The sequence below is a fragment of the Rattus norvegicus genome, chromosome 13 (assembly GCF_036323735.1).
Source record: "Rattus norvegicus strain BN/NHsdMcwi chromosome 13, GRCr8, whole genome shotgun sequence".
In the NCBI taxonomy this organism is placed as follows: Eukaryota; Metazoa; Chordata; class Mammalia; order Rodentia; family Muridae; genus Rattus; species Rattus norvegicus.
This window is the reverse complement of record NC_086031.1, coordinates 50,289,984-50,316,381: the sequence shown is the minus strand read 5'-3', so window position 1 is coordinate 50,316,381 and position 26,398 is coordinate 50,289,984. Positions and strand designations below refer to the sequence as shown.

The 26,398-nt window shown below is 39.8% G+C and overlaps 1 protein-coding gene across 7 annotated transcripts in view; it reads left to right on the top strand.

Annotated features, from left to right (window-relative positions):
* Camsap2 (calmodulin regulated spectrin-associated protein family, member 2) overlaps positions 1–26,398 on the top strand; it is a 79,349-nt gene that overhangs the window by 37,917 nt on the left and 15,034 nt on the right. For 4 of the 7 annotated variants that reach the window (NM_001134503.2, XM_063272199.1, XM_039090612.2 and 1 more), the window contains exons 3-10: positions 1,234–1,395; positions 7,596–7,679; positions 8,225–8,257; positions 11,757–11,898; positions 12,159–12,298; positions 19,712–19,805; positions 22,017–22,110; positions 25,896–25,930. In NM_001134503.2, the coding sequence (NP_001127975.1) occupies positions 1,234–1,395; positions 7,596–7,679; positions 8,225–8,257; positions 11,757–11,898; positions 12,159–12,298; positions 19,712–19,805; positions 22,017–22,110; positions 25,896–25,930 (784 nt within the window). The remainder of the gene's footprint in view (positions 1–1,233; positions 1,396–7,595; positions 7,680–8,224; positions 8,258–11,756; positions 11,899–12,158; positions 12,299–19,711; positions 19,806–22,016; positions 22,111–25,895; positions 25,931–26,398) is intronic. The other 3 variants (NM_001415803.1, XM_063272200.1, XM_039090610.2) reach the window with 1 other exon arrangement.

Sequence of the window (26,398 nt, the reverse complement as noted above, 5' to 3'; positions counted from 1 at the left end):
TCTAATGGATTTAATATAATGGGAGAAACTGTAGAGGATAGTATTTCTGTTAGGTTGGAGACAGCCATAGTAGACATGATGAACACTACAGAGCCATAAAGGAAAGCGCCAAAGCTTTATCAAGAAAGGCTAGGAACAAGTGTTCGCTATCTGGACAACAGAGAACCAACAACGTACCCAGTATACGATGAACTCTTTACAAATCAGTGCGAAAGAGAATGTCCCAAGGGAAGACGCATGCAAAAGATATAACCGGTGTCTGAAGACGAAATGCAGAAAGTTGCTAACCATATAAGAGCATGCCCGGCAACAATCATAACTACAGAGTCTAACAAGGGGGAGGGTTTTTTAACCTGTCATGTAGATGGAGAAAGTAAATATTAAAAATGTGGAAATTGGCATTCTGATAACATTCTTAGTTATCAGAATTCTTAGGATGGAAGACTGTTGTAACTTACCTGGCTATCGGAACTTAAACTGTAGCTACTTTTGGACCCAGTAGCCCCGGAGGAAGTAGTCACCCCATAGAAGACTGTTACAGCACTGTTTGTAAAGCCAAAGATGGTAGACAATGTGAACATTGTACTTAACGAGTGTGTGTTAACCTTTTTGTAAGAATACAAACCAAACCTCATTTATATGCTTTTGTAATATTTTGTATTTTTTAAGCTACTGTATAGCAGATTCATATATTTTAAAAAAGAAGGAAAAAAAGCCATGGGATTACTGGAAGTCCTGTGCGCGAGGGAGTTAGGGGAGAAAGAATTTGGAAACAAGAAAATCAGTTACAGGTTTTTTGTTGTTGTTTATTCAGAAGGGAGACTTTGTAGTCTGAATTGAACGTGCACCAGTATTAATGAAGAGCACAGAAGGATATTTTTAAGGTTCGAACTTTAAGATTATACTACGTGGGTTTGAAAATGAGGATTATCAAAGACGATGCTGGAGTTTGAAAACTGCATTGCAGATGATCCATGAGTGATTATAATGTTTAAAAAAAGAAAGAGGAGAAGAGGCTTTGAGTAGATAAAGGAGCATCTTAGCATAGAACTTCAGTCAGTGTTTCGGTAGTCCAATGAGTCTGGACCTGTTGGTTCACCTTCGCGTGCTTTGTGCTGTTTTAATACCTGTCTGTAGTCTGGCTTTACTACTGATTTTAAGAGAACACTAATATGTTACAGTGAGGCGATTTCTAATGTAATCTTGAACCTGTTTGTGCTTTTCTCTTTTCAGAGTGCACACTTGGCCATGATCGATACTCTAATGATGGCTTACACTGTAGAGATGGTCAGCATAGAGAAAGTAATTGCATGTGCTCAACAGTATTCAGCTTTTTTTCAAGCCACAGATCTGCCCTATGATATCGAGGATGCTGTCATGTACTGGATAAATAAGGTAGGCCTGTCCTCGCTTGGATACAGTTCTAACACAGGAAACTGAAATCCTCAGTTGCACATCGCTCTTGTATGGTTTTTTGTCTTAAATCAAAGGATAAGCCACAATTGCACAGTTTGCTTGAAATATTTTATTTTTAAAAAATATAAAGCCTAACATAGTGACTTAGATCTGTACTCTCAACGCCTGTGAGGCTGAAGTGGGAGAGTCACTGAGTTCAAGGCCAGGTTGGGTCACATTGAGACCTGGTCTTAAATGAAAGCGTCAAAATGATAAAGCAGTTTTATATATCTAACAATATCCAGAGTTGTACTTACTCTTAATAATGACTACTCAGGGCTAATCCAGCTTCTACTGGATTATTACAAACCTCAGGGCACTCACGATAGGGAGCCACATAGTGAGCAGGGATTCTCTTGGATGATAGAATTCTCACACGTTTCGGATTGGGCGAGTCTTAGGTTTGTTTAACTAAATTATACAAAATCATATTGATCATGAATTCATTTTCTTAGAGATTTTTATGGTTTTAGCTTTGAACATGGTTACGTTCTTAATTTATTGCTCTCCTTGTTAGTTGAGTATGCATTCCTTCTTGACCCGCATCCATGCATTCAGCTTGAGATAAGGTCTCACTGTATACACCTAACTGACCTTAGAGAGCTCCTCTTGCCCCTGTCTCCCAGGCGCTGGGATCACAGGCTTGTGCCACCAGATGCAGGTGGCTCTGCTTTCATTTACAGTTGTCATTGCAGAGGAAATTAAACTAGATTTGTGCACAGGCACTGAGCAAATGTAGAAATTACATCTTGAGGTGTCCTTCCTTAAATGCTGTGTGAAACTTGTTATCAGCTAAACTGAGCTGGGGAGATGGCTTAGTAAGTAAAGCCCTTGCTGCATGAGCATCACGTCCAAAGTCCAGATCTCCTGAACCTACAGAAACTGGCAGCCTGCTGTACTTCCAGTGCTTGGAAAGCAGTGACAGGAATCCCGTGAGGCCACAAGTGCCCTGCCCTGTCATATATCCACACGACAGCAGTTCACAGCAGTCCTCAGCAGTCTTCACCCTCCTTATTTCTACCCCATTTTCCGTAATGTTCCCTGAGCCTTTGGGGCAGGGAATTATATAGATAACCCATTTAGGGGTGAACAGGCAGCAGTCACTTATTAACTCTTGACCAGTTATAAGTCTCTGCTTCAGTGCTGCCCACCACAAAAAGGAGCATCTCTGACCAAGGCTGAAAGCAACACAGATCTATGAGAATAAACGTAAATATTTAAAAGGCAGTTTGGCACGTGATCTGCCAGGCAAGTGTGCCCACTGGTACATTAGTGGCATGGCAGTCATGAGGCTAACAAAACTTCTCATGGACCAGATTTGAGGCCTACTCACAGGAGGGAATTCATGCCAATAATGTAAGCTTTGGTCAGAAGCCTGTGGCTGGGGTGGTCATATGCCCTAAGTGGGAAGCTACTACTGTTTTAGAAAACACTCATGTAAGAGGAGAAAATTACCTCCAGCAAGTTATCTACTGGTCACCACCTCAAGGCCATGGTATGTACATGGATAATGATATTGAACACGTTTCAAAATGTTTATTACCATTTGTAATTTTTCTTTTGAGAACCCTGTATATTTCCATAGCCATCTCTCTCAAGCCCCCTCTGTATGACTGTTAATGTGAACAGCCGTCGGATTTCCTCAAAAGGTTATCCTGGACCTACAGAGACGTCCGTGTAATTCTGTCTTTGAGTCCATCCGTGCATCTCTGAAATACAGCCGTCTGGATCATGGTTAATGACCTTTTTAATGTATTCTGGAGCAGAGTTTGCAACTGTATTCATCAGGAGTTTGGCTTGTAATTTTCTTTTCTGTTCATCTGTCATGTGTTCTGAATGTCAGAGTGATATTCACTTTGTAAAAAGAGTTTAGCCATGCTTCTTCCTTGTCTATTTTATGGAATAGTTTGAGAAATGTTGAGTTTAGTTCTTTGAGAGTCTGATAAATATCAACAGTGAATCTGTCTAGGCCTGGACTACTTTTTTTTAACCATAGATATTTTTAATTGCTATTTCAATCTCACTGTGGCTCAATCTTTTGTAATCGTTTATCTCTTTGGTAGGTCATATGCAGCTAGAAGTTCATCCATTTATTTTAGATTTCCAGTTTAATGAGAACATTTTTTTAGATAAGACCTAAAGATTTTCTGAATTTTTTGGCGTTTTCCATTTCTAGTTTTATTCATTTGTGTCTTCTCTTTCTCTTGGTCAGTTTGGCTGAGATTGTTGTGTATCTTTCCAAAGAACCGACTCTGCCCTTCATTGCTCTTTGTTCTCTTTGTTTGGTGTTTCCGTTTCTTTCCTTGTGCCTGGATCTTACTGATACCTGTCCATCTACTGAGTTAGGGCATGGCTTGTTTTCTTTTTCCAGAGGTTTAAGGAATGTCATTAAGCCATCTTATCTGTGATCTCTCCGACTTCCTGACCCCTCCCCCAACCCACCACGACTGCTGTCATTGCTTTCTGTAGATTTTGGTATGTTTAATTTATTGTCATTTGGTTCAAGGATTTTTTTTTTTCCTTCATTTCTTTTAGGTCTCCTTCCTCAGTCAGTTCTGTTTGGCTTAATCCTCCATGAGCACTAGGGACTGTAGGGTTCATCACCTTAGTCCATTGTGATAAAGTAGAATACAAGAAATTATTTCAGTTTTCAGATATTTGTTGACTTGTTCTGTGTCTTGATGCAGGATACATTTTAAAAGAAAATCCCATAGGCTGCTAGAAAAAAAAATATACTGAGATTCCACCTTACAGCAGTCAGAATGGCCAAGATAAAAAACTCAGGTGACAGCAGATGCTGGCGAGGATGTGGAGAAAGAGGAGCACTCCTCCATTGTTGGTGGGATTGCAAGCTGGTACAACCACTTTGGAAATCAGTCTGGAGGTTCCTTGGAAAACTGGACATTGCACTACCTGAGGACCCAGCTATACCTCTCTTGGGCATATACCCAAAGATGCTCCAACATACAACAAAGTCACGTGCTCCACTATGTTCATAACAGCCTTATTTATAATAGCCAGAAGCTGGAAAGAACCCAGATGCCCTTCAACAGAGGAATGGATTAAAGAAATGTGGTACATCTACACAATGGAGTACTACTCAGCTATCAAAAACAACAACATTCACTTTTATACAAAAAAAAAGAAAAGAAAAGAAAACAAACTTAAGTTCAGTTGCGCTCCATGGCATCTATACCAACAAAGCAAACAATTACATAAAAACTTGCACAAAAGGGTTTGAAATGGTTTTATATATACTTGCCAAAGCCTGGAGGGATAAAGATGACCTTCAATAAATAAATGGAAAATGAACTCTGGTAAATCCAATACACACACACACACACACACACACACACACACTCTCTCTCTCTCTCTCTCTCTCTCTCTCTCTCTCTCTCTCTCTCTCTCTCTCTCTCTCTGTCTTTGCCATGTATGCATGGAGTATTCTGAATATACCTCTTAAATCCATTTGATCTGTGGAACATCATTCAGAAGTTTTTTATTGATTCTTATTGCCAAGGTAACCTGTCCATTGGTGAAAGTAGGTACTGAAGTCAGCCACTGCTGTGCTGGGTTAATTTCTGACTCTGTATTCATCTAGTAATATTTATTTTATGAAATTGCCTGCACCTATGTAACTTCCTCTTGATGGATTGTTCTTTACCCAGTTTGAAGTGAGTCTGTTTTGTCTGAAACAGCAAAACTCCTGCTGTTCCCTGGGTCTGTTGGCTTGGAATGCCCTTTCCCATCCTTTCGCTTCTAGGGTAGTGATTCTCAACCTGTGGCTGAGACCCGTTTGGTGGACACACATCTAACAGATACTTACACTATGGTTCATGAGAGAAGCATAATTACAGTTACAAGGTAGCAACAAAGTAACTTTATAATAGTTTATGGTTGGGGTCACTACAACACAAGGAACTGTTTTAAAGTGCCTCAGCTAGGAAGGTTGAGAGCCACTGCTCTAAAGTAATGCCTACTTTTTATGGTGAGTAGTGGTTTTGGTTTGTTTGATTTTTTGTTTTTGAGACAGGGTTTCTCTGTGTCTCCCTGACTGTCCTAGAATTCCCTCTGTAAATCTGTGTTCTTGAACACAGACCCACTACCTTGGATTCCTGAGTGCTGAGATTAAAGGCATATGCCACCACTGCCCTATGAGATGTATTTCTTGGAGGTAACAAATAAATGGTTTCTGCTGTTTGATACATTCTAAAGTCTTTGTCTTTTGATTGTGGGATTGAGGTGTAATATTCAGAGTTATTATTGAAAATTATATATTGATTCCTGCCATTAGTCTTTTTATCATGGGAAGCTTTTATCTTCCCTTCAGTTATGGCAAACAGCTTTACTGGCACAATGCTGGACAGGCTGTGGTTCTTTTCCTTCCAAGCCCCGTTGAATGAGCTTCCTGTAGGCATTACTTTCCTCATTGCTTAACTGTCTCTCCTTCCTCTCTCATACCCTGAAATTGTTCCTTTTGGCCAGTTAATCTTTATGCCGACAGATCTAGTGCATACTTTTTTCCCTCAAATTAAACTCAGTCCTCTCTAGAAGCACACACTGTCATTCTAAACTTTCCATGGAAAACCCGAGGTATTTACCAAGCACTCCTCTATTTAATGGAATTTGAACACCAACCTGTGGTGGCAGCTTCTTTGACCTTCTCTCCCTCAGGTCTGTGGGTTCTTTTTTAAGCATACATACATTAAGGTATTACCAAACATTCGAGGCTAAATTATCTGTAGACTGGTGGTTCTCAAGCTGTGGGTTTTACTCTTTGGGTTGCATATCAGACATTTACATTGTAATTCATAACTAGCAAAATTACAGTTATGAAGCAACAAAATAACTTTGTGGTTTGGTGGTCACCATAACCTGAGGAACTTTGTTAAAGGTCAGAGCTTTAGGAAAGTTGAGACCCACCAATGTAGACTTTGGTCTTCCTTAACTGTGACCCCGTCCTTCCCAGGGTACGCTTCACACACATGTACTACTCTAATAGTATCAGATTTCTCTTCAAACCAGTGAGCTCACTCTTCTGCTTAAGTCCTAGTCACTCTTTCCTGTATCAGTTGTAAGGAGGTCCACGTGTCCTGTTTCATTTCCATTGCTATGATAAAAGAACAAGGGGCTTATTTCAGCTAACAGTTCTAAGTTATAGTTCCTCGTTGTGGGGAAGTCAAGGCAGGGATAGTCACATCATACCCTGAGTCAAAAGCACAGAGGAATGAATGAGTGCATGCTGCATGCTTGCTTGTGCTGAACTCAGTGTCTTCACTCTTACACACACACACACACACACACACACACACACACACACACACACACACACCACTTTATCACTGCCCCACCTCCCTACTCCTGCCAGTGGTGCACCCACAAATGCACTATATCTTCCCACATCAGTTCAGACAGTCTCCCATAGACATGTCCACAGGCCAACCCAGTGTAGATAGTCACTCGGTGAGAGTCTTCTCAGATGTGTCAAGTTGTCAGTTAAAATGAACACCATAGAAACATAAGTGCAGTTCATCGTGTTCCTTTCTTCCGAAGACTGAGTCCTTTCCTCCTCCTGCTCGTCTTGTTACAGGGTTTTATACGTATAACATGCCTGCGTGCATAAACCACGTATTTGATGCTACAGATGGAGCACAGGGTCTCATACATGATGTCTCACGCTCTACCGTTGAGTCTCCATGTGCTTCAGCCTTCTGTTTTGTACAGAAATTAAAACTTATCTCTGACGGGCTTCGTGTGTTGAATGCCTAGAAGCAGAGTACATGGTAAAGGTTATAGTGAGCTCTTACTAGAACTGAAACTGGTCTCTACAACTTCTGATGTACAGAGGTGTTCAATATGTACTGTGCGATCTACAGAACTGATTTTAGGGTTTTTTTTTGTTTGTTTGTTTGCTTTTTTGGGTTTTTTTTTTTTTTTTTATTCTTTTTTTCGGAGCTGGGGACCGAACCCAGGGCCTTGCGCTGATTTTAGTTTTAAGTAAAGTCTCTTGTAGGGTACTATTTTCTAGTTATAGAAATGATATTTGAGTGTTACCTGTAATATCGGGGTCTACTAAAACCATGTCATTTTATTGCTGTATTTTAATAAAATTCAAACTGATTTTTTTTACATATCTTAAGGTAAATGAACACTTGAAAGACATAATGGAACAAGAACAAAAATCTAAAGAGCACCACACGGCTGAAGCTCCAGGAGGTCAAAAGGTACAGTCTGCAATATGACATGAGATTCATTCATACATTTAGAGATGCCAGAAGTCATTCTATGATATACAAAATAAATACTCACTGATAACTCAGTTGTACTGAGATAGAAACTTAAGGATTTAGTGTTTAAAATAAAAAATAATACTCTGTAGGACTCCCTGAGGTAGCAGAATTATTAACATTTAGATTCCCAGTCCTTTCAGCTACATTGCTATTTGCTTAAGTGATTCTGAATATCTGAAATAAAATTATTTGTTGCTAAAATATCTTTAGTATCCTAAAATATGATTCTGTATAGGGGGAGCAGGAGAGAGGAGGAAATGGCACTGGTCTTGGATATTAGGAACTTACATAGTTTTAACTAAAGTGTTAATTAGCATAAAGCCCTGTGGGAGCTATGAATGGGAGTCCAGCTGGTGGGAGCCTGCTGTAGCATGCTGCTGGTGATTCTGGTGGGAGCCTGCTGTAACATCACGTGGTTGATTCTGATGGCCTTTCCTTTGCCTCCTACTTCCCTGTTTTCCGCCATGCTTCCTCTGAAGTCTCCTTCCAAATGGTTTTGGAAACTGGTTCCAGTAAGTTTTCCTCACTACTTCGGTTTTCTCTCCAGATTATAATGGTATTAGTGGTATTAATCATAGCTTGCTGGTATCATCATTTCATACAAGTCTGTTTGTCATTAGGTAGAGGGATCAGGTATTTTCATAATATAAAATGAAAACAATGGGTCTGGCCAGTTTTCCGGGCAGTTTAAAGTTTGTTCATCACAGCACTTATCATTACCAATGCAAGCATTGATACAAAATCTCGCTAGTGGGAAAAAGTTTTCATAAAAGTGAATCCGAATAATCTTTTTTTTTTTCTTTTTTCTTTTTTCTTTTTTTCGGAGCTGGGGACCGAACCCAGGGCCTTGCGCTTGCTAGGCAAGCGCTCTACCACTGAGCTAAATCCCCAACCCCCCGAATAATCTTTTAAGTTGCCTGAATGTTTAAATTGTTTTGGGCAAAATAATTTCCTTATTATCCTATCTGAAGACAACACTTTACTATTTTTTTTTTTTTCCGGAGCTGGGGACCGAACCTAGGGCCTTGCGCTTGCTAGGCAAGCACTCTACCACTGAGCCAAATCCCCAATCCACTTTACTATTTAATAAAAATCAAAAGTGTATCTGTATCCTTACCGATATTGCACTTATACTGTATAACACTGAGTTGACCTGATGATTGATATTTCAGGGTGAAGTATGGGCAGTTCAAGGTTCTAAGACCTCTTAGGCACCATCCTGATAAAAACATACAGCCTGGTGTGGGTAAGAGAGATGGTTCAGCAGTTAAGAGAACTGGCTACTCTTTCCAGGGACCTGGGTTTAACTCCCAGCACCTGCTAAGCAGCTAACACTTAGTCCATAGCTCTAGTCCCGGGATCCAACAGCCTCTACTGACATCTGCAGGTACCAGGCATACAAGTGGCTTACCACATACACACACACAAATATATATAACATGTATATTATGTTATTATGGTGTATATAATTAAAATCACATATACATATATAATATTAAAATATACCATTTTTAGCCATTGATTTAAAATATGGTGATTCTTTTGAATGCCAGACTTTCGAGTTTGTAAAAAGACTATGCAGTGTTTTCATGCAGTGAATCTATAAAACATGGGCTTCCTGCATTTGGTCCCAATATTCAATATTGCATAAATTAGGTATGGTGGTTATATATCTGTAGTCTCAGCACTTGAGAGACCGAGCAGGAGAATCAGAAGTTCATATTTATACTTGGCAATGTAGTGAGTTCAAGGCCAGCCTAGGACACAAAAAACAAAAGACATTCAGTATTTAAAGGTTCTATATGGATCATAGACTTCAGATTAAGTTTACCTTGGATTGTACAAACCTTACATTAAAGTTTGTTTGTTCAGTGTGAACTTTTATTAGGTATAATCTTTAGGAAGATTCTTTGGCCTGCTGCTCATAATTGCCACTCTAAACCATAGAGATTATTGTCAGCACACGCGCGCACACACACACACACACACACACACACACACACACACACATTTCTCATCCACAAGCTAATTGGCAAAGGAATAGAATTCATTAAACCAGTATTGCTTGTGATGGCTAAGCTGATTCAATCTAGCCCTTGTGTTAGATAACCGGAGAAAAGGCACGTCTGGAGCAGTGCTCAGTGTTTGGAAAGAGAGCTTACCACTGGTTGACTTTCTTCCTTTTCTCTTCCTCCCTCTCTTTTAAATTCTCTCACAGCAACAAAAACAAAGGGTTTTTAGGAAGGAGATAAAAGTCAGTAGTCAGAGTCTAGGCTGTTAACACCAGCAATCAGAAGCCAAGGCCAGAGGATTGAGATTTGAGGGCAATTTAGGCTGCATTGACATACCACCACCTCCCCCCAGAATGAGAAGGAGAACGGAAAAGTAGAATCTACATGATAGATTTATGCATGTAAATAATGGTTTTCTACATATAGATGATGTACGAGTTAGGGATATAATGTCTGTCTTGGATTCCTGCAAATTCTTTTTTCAAGAGGAAAACATGTTCCATGATTCTTACATTATATTATATTTTGGTCAGTAGCCAAGGAGAGAGAAGCAGAGATACACGTCTTTTCTTCATTGGTGATATGTTTTCTGGAAGATGCCATTTAAAAGAACCGAGTTGCACCTTCATGTATTAAGTGTTTTGTTAAAAAAAATTTGAGATTTTCTGTTTTTGTTCTCACCAGCATTTTTTCACAATTGTGTTTTAATTATAAATCATAGAGGTGACAGTTAGATATAATTGAAGAAAATTTTAAATGGTTCTTTTTATTAAAAAGACAGCTACAGCTGGAGGGTGGCTCAGCAGTTCAGAGCACTTATTCTTGCAGAGAATCTAACCTTCTCTACCTTTCGTGGACACAAGGTGTACATATTTACATAAAATCTTCCTTTAAAAAAACCTTCATTACTAATTAAATGTTATTGGTTTAAATATTTCTTGCCATCTGCCCTCACTTTGGGCTGTACATGTTTACAAAAATGGTATACATATTTACATGCTGATATACATAAAATAAACCTTTTTTTAAATGACTACTGAATATCAGTAGCCTATATAATCATACTTTTTGCATCATTAGCAATTGTAAGCATTAGTCTTTTTGGCTTAGGAAAGCTTCTAGCTAATAACAGCCAGCCTGGACTGACTGCCACTTCTGTGTGCCCAGCAGTCTTTTTCAGTCCCCTAGCAGAACTACGAAGTAGGTTTTACTGCCCCATTTTACAGATAAGGAAAATGAGAAATGAGAGTTTAGGTAACTTGTCCAAAGTCACAGCTAGTGAGTGGCAGAACCAGGATGTAAGGGCAGATAATTTGGCTCAAGTTTTTTTTCTTAACTTTTTACAGTGTTTCTCATTTTTAGAGAGCTGTGTTAACATTTTTATTTCGTTATTTTGTTTTTTATATAATTTTACTTTAATATTAGAGGAAGGACTAAAAATTCTCACACAGATTTAGCTTTTGAAGAGCAAAGTTATCATTGAGAAAAAAAATAATTATAAGAGCTATCAAACTCAGTGAGCAGCAGAAGCACTACTCCCAAAGGAACAGCAAAGCAGCCTGTTCTGACTCCCATCTGAATGTCAGGGTACCAGACTTCAGAACCAGCAGCAGAGCCAAGTGTAAGGGTCGAACTCCCTCAGAAAAATAAATCTTTACCTTCTAAAAATAACTTCATGTGGCTGGATGAAAACGTTAAGGCAGAGGCAAGCAAGTCTCTGTGAGTTCAAGGCCAGCCTGGTCTACAGAGTGAGTTCCAGGACAGCCAGGGCTACACAAGGAAACCTTGTCTCAGAAAACAAAAAACAAAGAAAGAAAGGAATTAGTATTATTGCTGTAAGTTTAACCTTGGTGTTATTGCCCCCTTCCCTAAAAGCTGAGTAGTTGGGAATTCTTCTTTCTCTGTTTATATTTTCTAATGTGACTAAGAACCAGAATCCACCATTGTGGTTGTTCTCCTTGCATTGCGTAGTGTTTGTTTAGAACTCTTTCTGTTGTAGGCTCGTTACAGGAAGGAGCAAACACTGCTTAAGCAACTGCCTTGCATTCCATTGGTGGAAAACTTGTTGAAGGACGGCACGGATGGCTGTGCGCTGGCTGCCCTCATTCACTTCTACTGCCCTGCTGTTGTCCGACTAGAAGGTAGGCGTTCCGGGGACAGCTTCCTAAAGTGAGGGCGAGGGCAAGACATATTTAAACCAACAGTATTTAATAACTAATAAAGGGTTTTTAAAGGAAGATTTAAGTATAATTCTGAGAAAAAGTTGAGAAATTTCTGTCTAGTGGCTATTACTTATAAATACATGTTTGTTAAACAAAGTTTACATACTCGTGTATTTGTACTGTCAGTAGTTCTGAAGTGTTCATGGTTAACCCAAAGCCATCCCCTTTTCTATTTGAAGATATTTGTTTGAAAGAAACTATGTCTTTGGCCGACAGTCTGTATAACCTGCAGCTGATTCAGGAATTTTGCCAAGAATACTTAAACCATTGCTGCCATTTCAGCTTGGAAGATATGCTTTATGCTGCTTCGTCCATAAAGGTAAATCACATCATTCTCACTTGCCTTCCATTAAAGGTTAAAGGCTGCTGCAGCAAACTGGGATGTCAGCAGTACCACAGGAGCCAGATCCAGATGCAGTACTAGCCGATAGAAGGGGGAAGGGAGAGGGGGACGGGAGGAGCTGGAGTTGAAGGCCAGCCTGAGCTTTTCGATGAGTCCGAGGCCAGCCAGGGATCCAGCAGACTCTAGCTCCACAAGCGAACGACTGTAAAACAAAGCCGACAGATTCACTCTGTCAGTGAAGAACTGGGGGTGTGGGGGGCTTTTTTTTCTTCTTTAAATATCCATTGTGAGCTACAAGTCTTTTACATTGTAAAGGCCAACAAAAAGTTATCTATAAGATTGATCTGTTGTTTTAGTGTGGACAGAGTATAAACCATTAAATGGTTTTTGTCATAGGTAAATGTAACAAAAGATGAGATTTTTCTTCAAAAGCAATGTGTGTGCGGGCGTCTGCCTATAATTCCAGTGTTCTGAAAAGTGATGGTGAGGCTTGAGTTAGATTCATGCCTGAGGTCATAGTGAAACACTACTCAAACAAAAAGCAGTAATAAAGCTTTCTTTTTCATGAAGAATTTTTAATTAGAGAATCAAATGAAAAACTGTGGTGTGCGTGTATATATTTGTGATGGGGTGTGTGTGTGTGTGTGTGTGTGTGTGTGTGTGTGTGTAGGGTTGCAGATAGGGCCACCACTTCTCGATTTTATTGAGATGCTGGGGGGTCCAGGCTTGGGTCCACTCTACCCCCACTGAGGCATCTCTAGCCTCTTCGGTTTGTTTTTAAATCAGATGTCAAATGTACTTTTTGCTCAGTGTTCCTTTGGCTCTTCAAGGTTTGGGATTTCCACGTGAATTTCAGGATTGTGTTTTCTAGTTCTGTAACTTTGATGGGAATTACATTGACTCTGTAGATCACTTCAGTAATTTGGCCAGTGTAACAATACTAGTTTTGTCAATCCATGTGCTGCTTCTGTCTCAATGCTTTAGGAATAAGTGATCTTATGTTTAGTTTGACTTAGAAGTTTGTCTTAGAGGAAGTTTTCTGCTGAGCCTGGTCAGAGTTCTAGTGCTAGTCCTACTTGGAAGGGCTCAAGAGTTCCTCTCAGGATGATGCTCATGTCTTCCTTTCACTTGGAATTCTTGGTATTCTGGTATCTCCTCTTTTCCTTTGTCCATTTTAGGATCTCCAAAGGGCAGAAGATAGAGCCAGTGATAAAAGCATTTCCAAATGGGGCAGTAGCCCTAGTGACTCATGGTCACTCCCTATTCTAACACATCAAATGAAAAACCTTGATTAGTCAATTCTAAAGGTTTACCTACACCATTATTAACTTTATATCTTACTAATGACTTTTCTAGCATATGCTATCAAATATAAGTACTACCTTTATAATATGAAATATTATATTATAAAAATATGGTTTAGACTAAGTTTGGTAGTGTTCCTTCCTGTCCATTTTGGAGAATAGAACAGAATATAGATTTTCATAAGGCAATATAACCCTGATATTTAGAACATTGTAAGCATGACCCAAATATAAAAACATTTCTTTAAGTCAGGCTTATTTAAAATAAATAATTGTCAACAAAAGGTCTGCTCACATTCTATATTCTTTGCTTGTCATAACCACAAGTTTGATTTTACAGTTCTGCTTAAGACTCAAACTGGAGAGAGGCTGCGCATCCATATTGCTGGGCACCTCACTTTCCCTTCAACTTTTTTTTTTTTTTCGGAGCTGGGGACCGAACCCAGGGCCTTGCACTTGCTAGGCAAGTGTTCTACCACTGAGCTAAATCCCCAACCCTCTCCCTTCAACTTTTAACAGTGGAGATGAGCACTGCCCTTTCCTCTTGTGGAATTATAGGGTGGGATTTGACTGCTGTACAGGACTGTTGGTCATTGCCTAAGCAAGTTCCTGAGCTGCATCCTAAGTACCACCCAGAAAAGCATCAGATGGTCTGGCTGTGTCCTAGTTAGGGCATAGCTCCCCTGCAGTGTACTTGGTAAACTTATTTAGAGGGCAGGGATGGCCATCGGAAGGCATGTATGCAGGACCACTTACAATGGTGAAAAGTTAGAAATTATCCATTTAAGGGTTTTTTAATATAAGCGATCCATTAAAAGGAAGATAGTTGAGAGTTTGTTTTTACTGAAACAGAAAGCCCCCAAAGACATTGTTAAGTGACAGTAAAGTTAACAAAAAAGTATATAATTACCCTCTCTCAGTCTGACTCTCTGTCTCTCTCTCTTTCTCTGTGTGCGTGAGTGTGTGTGTGTGTGTGTGTGTGTGTGTGTGTGCGCGCGCGCGCGTGCGTGTGTGTGTTTCAGGGCTCTCTCTCTTTTTTTTTTTTTTTTCTTTCAGAATTAGGGATTAAACTCAAGACCACTGACCCATATTCCCAGCCATTCCCTAAGCAATTCATTGTAATAATTGTTTACATATTGTATTAACTATTTGTAAGTGATGTAAGGTCATTTTTAACTGTCCTGTGAGCACTGGAGAGATGGCTCAGCTGGTGATGGCTTATACTACTAAACCCGACACCCTGAATTTTATCCCATTGTTGGGGGAGAAAACCAACCCCCCATGGAAGAGTATGCATAGGTTCTATGCAGACACTACATAATCTAAATCTTTGGTGTCTATATGGGGTCCTGGAACCAACTGCACATAGACGCTGAGGGACACATATATAGATTCAGAAAAAGAATCCTTAGGGTGCTATAAAACAAAAGTAATTTCTTCTCAGTGTGGTGTTGGATATGGGAGAAGGTATGAAGATGTGCTGGACTTCTTCATTCTTGTTGTTTATACTGTCTACTATGTACATGTATTTCACAACTAAAGGAAGTAGAGGTTGGAGAGATGGCTCAGAGGTTAAAAGCACATGCTGCTCTTTCAGAGAACTTGAGTTCAGTTCTCCTAATACCCATGTTGGCTTGCAACTTCCTATAACTTCTGTGACACCCTCTTCTGGCTTCCATTGGCATCTGTACTCACATGCACGAACCCAGGGGCAGGCACATGCTGCATATATTTAAAAAGTAGGCCAGGGTTGATGGCACACACCTTTAACCCCAGCACTCAGAAAGTAAGGACAGGACGTTCTCTGTGAGTCACTGGCCAGTGTGGTCTACACTGTCAGTTATAGACCAGCCAGGACTACTCAGTGAGAATCTGTCTAAAAATATATGGAAAGATGATTTTAAATTATTGTACCATTTCTGGAATGTGACCAATTCATTGTCATTTAATTACAATTTTATAATGAAGTTATCTCCAGTTTAGATACCAGAAAAGATATTTCTACAGTTCTGCCATCTTGTGGCCAATTATTGCCATTCTGTTATTAGGACAGTTCTTACCAAGAGCCTTAAAATAAATACTCCTTTCCTATCAACAGATAATTACTGCAAACTTAAGGGGTGTTTTCCCAAAAGATAAAGTTAGTCCCTAGTTAGCAGTACTGGTAGAGTAGACCCTACCGCCAGTACTTACAAAGTTTATCTTTTGGCTTTAAAGGGTGGACAGTAAAGTATAGAGCAGAGTATAGGTTGTAATGATCTTTTTTTTTTCTTCCTTTTTTTGGAGCTGGGGACCGAACCCAGGGCCTTGCGTTTGCTAGGCAAGCGCTCTACCACTGAGCTAAATCCCCAACCCGGTCATAATGATCTTAATGTGCCAGTTGGCCTTTTGTTGCTATAGCAGGCTTTGGAGTAAAGGATTGAGGAAGGCTTTATTTCTGCTAGTTTCGGACGTTTTGATCCATGCACAGCTAATGCTGTTTCTCTCAACCTTTGGTTGACGTGGGCCACCGTGGTGAAGACCTGGTGGATCAAAGCTGCTCCTCATGATGAACAAAAAGCAGAGTGCCTGAACCAGCGGGTTCCTCTTCTTCCTCTTTCTCCTCCTCTTCCTCTCCCTCCTCTCCCTCCTCTCCCTCCTCTCCCTCCTCTTCCTCCTCTTGGGCTGCCAGCTTTTGGATGTGCTGTCCACTTTCTAAACTAAGTTAATCAGTCCTCCCAGAATGCGGGCATCCACGTAGCAGGCCTGTGCTTTACTGGTGTCCGAGGTGCTCCTCAGGTGAATGTCGCCATCTAATGTCAGAGACGCCTTTGTCAGCACCTGGGTGTTCTTCTAACTTGCATTTCTGTTGTTGATTAATTTAGACATTTCTTCAATAAATACTTCTTCTGTTCTGGCAACTGTTTTAGCCTGATGAACATATAATGGTGGGCTAGGTCTTATAATCTGCATGTGGGCTGACAAACCTTGGAGAATGATGTTTGATAAAGCTAGTTAGATTGGTCAGAATTTTTAATGGTTAATCTTTTTTTATTCCTTTTATTAAAAATTGGGTTTTTCACATAACATCCTGATTACAGTTTCTTCTCCCTCTACTCCTCCTAGCTCTTCCCCACTCCCCCCACAGCTCCCCTCCCATCCAGATCAATCCCCTATCTCTCTCTCATTAGAAAATAGGCTTCTATGGGACGATAATAGAATAGAATAGGATAGAATAGAATAGGATAGGATAGGATAGGATAGGATAGGATAGGATAGAATAGAATAGAATAGAATAGAATAGAATAGAATAGATAGAATAGGATAGAATAGGATAGAATAGGATAGGATAGGATAGAATAGAATAGAATAGAATAGGATAGGATAGAATAGGATAGGATAGAATAGAATAGGATAGAATAGAATAGAATAGAATAGAATAGAATAGGATAGAATAGAATAGGATAGAATAGAATAGGATAGAATAGGATAGAATAGAGTAGAATAGGATAGGATAGGATAGAATAGGATAGAATAGGATAGAATAGGATAGAATAGAATAGAATAAGATAAAGCAAACACTAACACATTGAAATTGAGCAAAACAAAACAAACAAACAGAAGAAAAAGGAAAAGCTCAAAAGAAGGCATAAGGAACAGAAGACCCACTTGTTCTCACAGGCAGTATTTTATTCACATAAAAATACTGAACTGAAAACTGTATGGGGGGGGGACTACAGTTTTAAAGAGAGGAAAGAGAGAGAGAGACAGACAGACAGACAGACAGACAGACAATTTAAAAATAATAAGATACAAATTGTGAAAAGGAAAGGTCCCGACATGTCATGAGACAGGGAATCTGCACAGACACCATTGAGGTCATTTTCTCTTAGCCATCTAGCGTTGGACATGCAGCCACCCTTAAGAGTACTTTATTTTCTCAGTGAGACTCTTGGAGAAAAATTGTCATGTGCAAGTGGCTGTCTATTCAAGATAAAGCTGCTGGGTTGGGGATAGGGAATGCCACTTCTCCTTTGTGCTCTAGGACCCCAACTGGTACAGATGAGTGCAGGCCCTGTCCATTCTGCCTCAGACTGTGTGCGTTCATATGTGATTTGATCATGTTGATGGAGAGGGTCTTGTTTGGTGTTCTCCGTTCCCTCTGGTTCTTACTCTCTTTCTACCTCTTCTATGGGGTTCCCTGAGGGAGGAGTGGTTGATAGAGAAATGCTCTTTAGGGCTGAGTGTCAAAGGCCTCTCTCTCATTCACTGCTTACGAAGGCCAGTGCTCTGTAGGTCATTTTATGTAGAAGTATAGTCAGTGCACGAGGATTCACTGGGAGTGGAGTAGTCATAGGTATTAGTATTTCAGAGAAGGGAAAGATCAGGAGCATCACAGTTCAGCAAGTCAAGTAAAGTGAAAAGTGTGGTGACCCAACCAGTGCTGTTTGGAGGAGCTCATTGTAAGACTGCAGTGGTTCAGCAAGAGGATGGGAGAAGTGCAGGACTGGGATGAGTCTGTTCTTAAGGAATTTCATCAGAAGGTAAGAGTGTAGGGGTGCGGAGAAATTAGATAGGAGGGTTGACTGAGAGAAGGTCTTGCTTTTCAGTGGAAGAAAGATGAAAGGAAGGGTAAGTGGTGACTGTAATTAGGAATGCAGAGATGAGAAGGGGTGCAAGCAGGGGTGCATCCACAGTGCAAGGGATTGAAATATCATTCTCTTGTTAAAGAGAAAGTACAGATTTCACCAGCTTCAAATAACAGCTGTTGATGACGAAGCATTAGATTGTCCTGGGGATTTACAGTAAAAACAAATACTGAAAGAGAAGTAAACAGCCTAGTTGGTCCTGTCCTGTGCTCTGTGTCCTTCCACAGTGCCCTGTGTCTCACAGTCACCACGTCCACTGAGATGTTTGGGAAAGTGTCAGAGACCTTTTCTGGTCACCTGTTTTTCCAGTCTTGTTTTTTTCAGCGGCAGTCAGGGTTGCTCAGATCAGAGATTTGGAGACATCCTTGATTCTTCTGCTTTCTGGAGCCATAAGGTGGCAAATGAATATATGGATGTTACCAGCTTAAATATGAAAAAAGTCTAGGTGATAAAATTTAAGGAAGTGTGTTCATGTTAGTGCCTTAATTAGCAAATTTGTGGAAGGCAAGACATCAGAAAACACCCATATTTCCAGTGATAATAGCCATAATGAGGAAAATGGGTTTCATACAGTTATTTTTAGAAATATATTAAATACCTAAAATTGAAATTATTCTTTATATATATTAACATATAAGCCTAATTCAAGTACAGTAGGACACGTCTTTAACACCACTGCTTAGGGGGCTGGGGATTTAGCTCAGTGGTAGAGCGCTTACCTAGGAAGCGCAAGGCCCTGGGTTCGGTCCCCAGCTCCGAAAAAAAGAACCAAAAAAAAAAAAAAAAACCACTGCTCAGATTTCAAGATTGTCTCAAAACAAAACAACTAAAATCCTAAAATCATATATATGTTTGTACACCGTTATATATTATATGTATAATCCTGTAGAAATATGCTTTTGAGAACTCCTTTAAGCCATTTAAAATTTATTTGCATTCTCAAGTATAAATAATAAATTATTATCCTTAATGTATTCAAAATTAGAAGTATTAAATGATTAAAACAGTGCATTTATATTTCAAGGTTATTTAGTCATAGGAGTATAGAGTCTATGGGTCACCACTACACACATTTACTTAGCATGTGGATTAGCATGATCAAAATGTGGACGCAATATTTCAATTACACACATTTTCCAAAAGCGTTTTACTTTTTTTTCAAACGGTAGATGTTCTTCGTGCTACCTGTTTATGTTTATCCGGTTTATGTTATCTCAGAGTTGTACATAGCTGGAGATGCGATGCCTGGAAGCTTCCTATCAGAGGTCTGGACATGTGTAGTTACTAAGTGCTAAACCTTTTACTCCAGCTCTAATACAACAGAGCAAACATTTTAAAATAACAATCGGGTAGAATTCAAATGTATATTTGAGAGGATAAAACAAAACTTTGTCACTGTTATGATTGTTATGTCCTAATGTAAGACTTCTTTTAATTTTCTCAACTCTCTTATATAGAGTAATTATTTGGTGTTCATGGCAGAACTCTTCTGGTGGTTCGAAGTTGTGAAGCCTTCCTTTGTGCAGCCTCGTGTTGTCCGTCCACAAGGAGGTAATCTATCTTGGTCATTTTTAATGTAGAAAAATGGAAGGTTTATACATTTCATCTGGCTTTTTGAGTTTTTGTTTGTTTTTTAAGAAAGGGTTTCTCGGGGCTGGGGATTTAGCTCAGTGGTAGAGCGCTTACCTAGGAAGCGCAAGGCCCTGGGTTTGGTCCCCAGCTCTGAAAAAAAGAACCAAAAAAAAAAAAAAAAAAAGAAAGGGTTTCTCTCTGTAGCACCGGTTGTCCTGAAAGAAGCCCTGTAGACCAGGTTGGTCTCAAACTCATGGTGGTCCACCTGCCTCTGCTCCTGAGTGCTGGGATTAACGGTGTGTACCACCACCCAGCTCATCCGGTTACTTTGTTTGGATAGAACCTTGTTATTATTCTAGATCCCAGCCATTACCCTGGATAAAAAGGCCCCAGCTTATTTGTAAGGAACAGGAAGCCTTTGCTATCCTATGGCTCGGAGCTCTCAGCGTCCTGGTGCTGTCTGCCCCTTTACCTGTTATTCCAGCCCAGGCCTTTCTTAGTGGGTTCTTTGTTTTTCATTGTTTCACCCAAACTCCACTCATATTAAGACAATTTTCTTTTAAACAATGGAATACTTTGTGGATATATTTTTTAAACTAGTAGCTTCTGTAACAATAAAATTATGGTAAAAGTAATAAGAAATCAGAGGGCTTCTGCACAAGTCTCTAGGAATAAAGACGAAATTGCTGACAAGGGCTGGGAGCACAGCTCAATGGTAGAGTACTTGTCTAGCTTACATACAGCCCTGGGTTCAAACTTCATCACTGCCAGAAAGCAAAAATAAATAAAAAGAATTCCTTCTGGATTTTTTTTTTTTTAAAGAGCAAATGCTGTGTATAGCACAGTGAAACAAGCTTTCATTTTAAAATCAGATATGTATTCCTACAGGTAGAAATGATTCTAAGTTTAGCATTTCTTCTAAACCTAGAACTTTCTTCCAGCAAAAATTACAGAGTAGTTCTTCCCGCAACAGTGGCTACTACACCCAGCAAAAACTGCGGCTGTTCTACTTCTTGTAGCAGCTTTCCTCACCCCCAGTTTCCTTTTCTAATCACTGTAGTTAACCCCTGCCTTCCCAGAGATACAAAGGAAGAAAAAAATTAGGAAGAAAGAGGAGGGGGTTGTAAAATAACCAAAGAACTACTTATCATTCTAGTGGGTATTATTTTACATTATAAAATATGCTGCCCCAAGGCGACATTCTGTGCAATATGAAATAATAGGCATTTGATCAGCCTGGGATCTCAAAGCCATTTAAAGTAGACTGTAAGTAGTGAGCTGTTAGGTAATAATACCGTGAAAGACTCTTAGATCCTTAAGGCCGTTGACACCTTTAATAATTATCTAACCATGTTGACACCTTTAATAATTATCTAACCAATATTTACACAACAGTTTGCAATTAGTGTGACTGTCACTTGCATTGCTTTTTCTAGTTGTGTCTGTGAAGCCCAGCACTCAGCAGTAACAACAGTTTTTGCATTAAACATCACTCAAAACTAAGTTGTTTCCCTATGATTACTTATAAGTGTTCGTAAACTAGATACAGTGACAGTTTTCCAGTGAAATTCTGACTTTAGTTAACTACAAACCTACCAGCTATTTCATAAAAAGCAAAACTGAAACCTACCTCAGGTCTCTAAAGTTCTGTGAAAACTTTCACAATATTAAGTAAGCCCTTGGGCTTCTCCTCGTCTTGAATACCTGTCTTTATTTTATGGTCCCTTCTCCCACTACCTCAAGTGGACCTTTAAGAGTCAGATTATAGTAAGAGAATCTTTTGATCTTTTGGAAATTATTTAAGGGTACATTTATATTAGAATTAGTTAAGAAAACAGAGGGAGGGGTTGGGGATTTAGCTCAGTGGTAGAGCGCTTGCTAGCAAGCGCAAGGCCCTGGGTTCAGTCCCCAGCTCCGAAAAAAAGAAAAAAAAAAGAAAGAAAGAAAACAGAGGTAGTTCTGGGGTCCTAGGCTTGATTCCCCAGCCCAGAAAGAAAGAAAGCAGGACAGGGAGAGGAAGAAAGAAGGGAAGGGGGGGAAGAAAAGAAGAAGAAAGAAAGAACATGATACTCTATAACTAATCAGGGAAATAGAAAGGAAAATGTAAAGTTTACTTATGGCTCAGAATGTCTGCAATAGTGTTAGAAATAACTTGACTGTACAGTTTTGAAGTTTTGTCTTTTATTCTAGCTGAGCCTGCGAAAGACATGCCATCGGTTCCTGTCTTAAATGCTGCCAAAAGAAACGTCCTGGATAGTTCTTCTAGTTCTGACTTCACCTCCAGGTAGTCCACAGTGACTTCACTGTTTGCATGTCATTTACTAATGAATTCAAATAATATTTTGACATTAAAAAAAGGTTTTAAATTTTATAGTTAGATTTGTAAATTAACTTACAAGTAGCTTATGCTACCAAGGCCTATTTTAATTTAAGTATATTGAAATTTCTATTGAAATGAGTGTTTCATAAGTAGGTTTTAATGAACCAACACTGAAAAGTGGAAAATAATAATGTAAGCTCCAAATATGAAACCTAAAATTAAACTTTGTTGCTGCATTACTTCTGTAATTGAGAATTATTTAAGATTCAGTTATTAATATTGAAAAATATCTAAAAGATGACTCTTAGGCCTCAGGGAAATTTTAAAATTAGATCCGAATGGTTACATTTTTAACCATGTTTATTTATGTATGTGAGCACCTGCGGAGGTCGATGACAACTTGTAAGATCAGGTCTGTCCTTCCATGGGGTACTCCTGGGACCACACTCAAACCATCAGGCTTGGCAAATACCTTTACCTGCTCAGCTGTCTTGCTGACCCTGGATTTGTAAATTTCTTAGTATTAAAACAATTTTTGAAACAGGTTTTCCCCACTTATGTTTGTTGCTGTGATAAAACACCATGACCAAAAGCAATTTAAGGGAAAAGGTTTATTTTGGCTTGGGAATCCAGAATGGGGTAGGCATCAGGAAGGTAGAGCAAGAAGCCTGGGGCTTTCCTCGCCAGCTGCAAACACAAAAGCAGAGCGCACACTGCATGTGGGCAAGGCTGCAGACCCTCAGGGCTCACCCCAGTGATAGTCTTCCTCCAGCCAGATACCCTCCTAGAGTTCCATAGCCTTCAAACAGCAATTGGGCCCAGGCGTTCAAATGCCTGTTTTAGTGGAAGGCCCCCCTTTTTTATTTAAATCACCTCACCACACCACAAAGAGGTATATATTTTTCTAGTTACCTACCTAGTTATTAAAAGGTAGATTTAAATAAATATATTATTGAATCTTTATTGAATGCTTCTGTTTTTATATATCAGAGGCTGAATTGAAAGTTAAGTAAGAATGTTCTAATTAAATAATCTTGACTATTCAGCCAAGTATATGATAAAAATCATTTGCCAGCTTAAAATATTTATTTATCTATTTATTTGGTTTTTCCAGACGGGGTTTCTCTGTGTAACCCTGGTTGTCCTGAACTCACTCTATAGACCAAGCTAGTGTTGAACTCAGGGATCCTTCTGCCTCTGCTTCCAAGTGTTGGGGTTAAACAGGTACACTACCACATATAGCAGTTCAATCTAAGAAAAGTTTAAGCAGAATCCATAAGTAGCCTGCCTGCTTTTTCCTTCCTCTCTCTGTCTTTGTTGTTGTTGTTATGGCTGTGCTGTGTTGTGTTGGTTTGACAAGGTCTCACTGTGTAGCTCTGGCTGGCCTGAGACTCTCTATACCAGGATGTCTCTAACTCACGGAGGTGCACTGCCCCTGCCTCCTGTGTGCTGAGAGTAACAGTGTGCACCCACACTTAGCTTTTCATTTGTATCTAGTAAGTACATCTTAAAATTTATATTGACTTTAGACTCTGCAGTCTAATTCTTTTGTTTAAAATTACTGTGTTCTGTGGATTTTTAGGAAATCAGGAAGATCTATTAAAAATACACTTTATTTTCTCTTTCTTCCTCCTCCTCTTCTTCCTCCTCCTCTTTCTCCTTCTCTCTCTGCATGTTGTCCTTTCTCTTTTTTTCTCCCGTCCAGTCTCCCCTGAAGACTTCCCAAGCCTCAATCCTTGGGGCCTGAAGCAGCTTCTCAATAAACCTGCCATCAATATATTCTTTTAAAAACAAGAATACACTTTAAAAAGTAATGAGCAAAAACTTCCAGGTACTCTTTGCATTAATTCTTGACCTCATTACATAAAAACAAAAACTTACTCTGAAGCTATCACTCCCTTGTCAAGTGTGTGTTCATGAATGTGAAGCCCAGGGTTGACTGAACTTGGAGTGCCCTAGTTCCCTGTATTTCCTACCTTCAGGAGCTTTCTGGTGTCTGTAAAGGAACTGCCTTACTCTCCTCAGCCTCTAGTTTACTGCTTTCTGCTACTTCACTAAGTTTTCTATTCGGAACCTGTCTTGCAATGCAGTGCAGAAGGGTTAAGTTATGGAGGACTACTGCTCTCAAGCTGGGGACATCACTCAGTTCCAGAGTGAGTCCTTAGCACATACAAGGTCCTGAGTTTGACCTCCAGCACCTAAGAAGAAAAGAAAGGGTTGGGGTAGCTAGTCTAGGAGTGTCTGTTTATTTTGTCCTATGGGAAACTCTAAATATAATTACTCTGGTGCTTTCTTGATTGACTCAGTTTCTTCCCTTGAAAGTTTAGGAAATGCTCAGTATTCTGGATCGTCATTCCTGTACTGTGGACCTTCCATTTGAAAGTGAACAGGGAAGCTTTAAGAATGGATCATGCAGTCATGATTAGGATGGGGACCCTGAATGAACAGCCTCCCCTTCTCTGCCCATGGAAAAATAAAGCTTAGGTCCTTTGGAAACTCATCCTTTACTTAGATACCCCAGGCTATTCTCTCTCTTTTCTAGGAGAACCCCAATAACCAGGTAGATTCCAAGTCTTCTCCCTTGAGGAGTTCCTATCTACTATCATCCTTGGCGCCCAGGCCCTCTAATGTCTGTTAAGCTTCCACAAGGTCCTTTGTAGAACTTTTGATAAAGGATTTGATTAATTTTTCCTCTCCCTGGGAATAATGTGGTCACATCTACAGATGTTGCTATACCTGAAGTAAAGGTCACGTGAGTAAAAAGGAAGCGGTCACAGCAGAAGACAGGCCCATCCCATCTATTTGGCTCCTGCTTGACTCTGGAGTATCCCAGCATCAAAATCCTCTGTGCAAGTTTGAAAATGAGACAGTAACCAGCTTTACATCATGATAGCCATTATTTGGGGAAGAAGAAAAGAATGAACACATTTTAATAACCAGTTTACTAGTATTCAGGATTACCCTCTCTGGTCAGAGAGCTAAGCAAGAGTAGCTATGGAATGTATCTCAGAAGGCAGGACATCACAGGCATGCTGGGGAACTGTGTGTGTTCATTGATAGGCCTGACCATGAGTACGGATAAACTGAGAATACAAGCTGCACAGAATTGGGAGAAAGAATCAGAGATCTGGGTAACATTTGATTTGGACAGTGTGGCTGCATTCTAGAAAAAGCTTGTTGATTGAGCTCTCGTAAGTGGTAAAGGCACAGACAGCATTGGGAGTGCCCTAGGTCTGCAGCGGTTGTGTTTGTTAAGACTCTGTTTGTCTGAGCTGAGAGACATGAGTCGCATGAGCTGCTAAAGCCACTGCCACTTATCCCTGATTCCCATTAACTGGGATATATAACACCACTGGATACCAGCGGAACATGGTGACTTAGAACTTAAAAGGAGGACAAAAAGTATATCTTGATCTGGCCAGTTATCACTATTACTGAGGAGAAAACTTGTCAGTTCCCTTGGACCTAGTACTGTAGGGCAGAGTTATGTCAGAGCAGGAAAGGTCCACAGACATGCGATATACTGAAAGGCCTGTCAGGATCATCTGGGATTTTATTGGACAGAAGTTTTTGGAGATTTAAATTTCCCCAAAATACTGCCAATTATTGTTTGTTTGTTTGTTTTTTTAATTTTTCATTGTTTATAAAAAGGTATGTGGGGGTGAAAAGAGAGGAAGAGAATGTATTATATATATTATGTGGTACGTTGGGAAGGAGCTATATTTACAGTCTCATCATTTGCCTTTTAGATATACACGTCCCCAAACTCATTCTTCAGTCTCAGGTAAGGTATTTGAAAAGGCCTGTTGAGGTGAATGCTATGTTAAGTAGGCTGACTTGGAAATAAGTGAGAATAAGTATGTATATGTAGTCTTTTTTCTGAAAAGTGTCTGTTATATACATGAAGATGATCTGTAGCTCCATGCGAGCTTTTCTTCCTTCTTTGTGGACTAACCCAAGAACTCTGTGTCACGTGCTGGGCAGCTGTGGTACTCGTGCCTGCTGCAGTACTGTGAGCTGTGTCCCTAGTCCCTGTGCCTGCTTTTGCTTTGTTTTGGAGACAAGGTCTCACCTGGCCCAGACGGGCCTCAAACTCCTTATGTACCCAGAGATGACCATGAACTTCTGATGTTCCTGTCTTGCTCTGTAAGTGCTGGGAATACAGGCATGTGCCACCATGTCTAGCTAATGGAGATGTGCCACCAGGCCCTGTTTGTATTTTTCTTGAGGTCTCTTTGTGGTACCCAAGCTA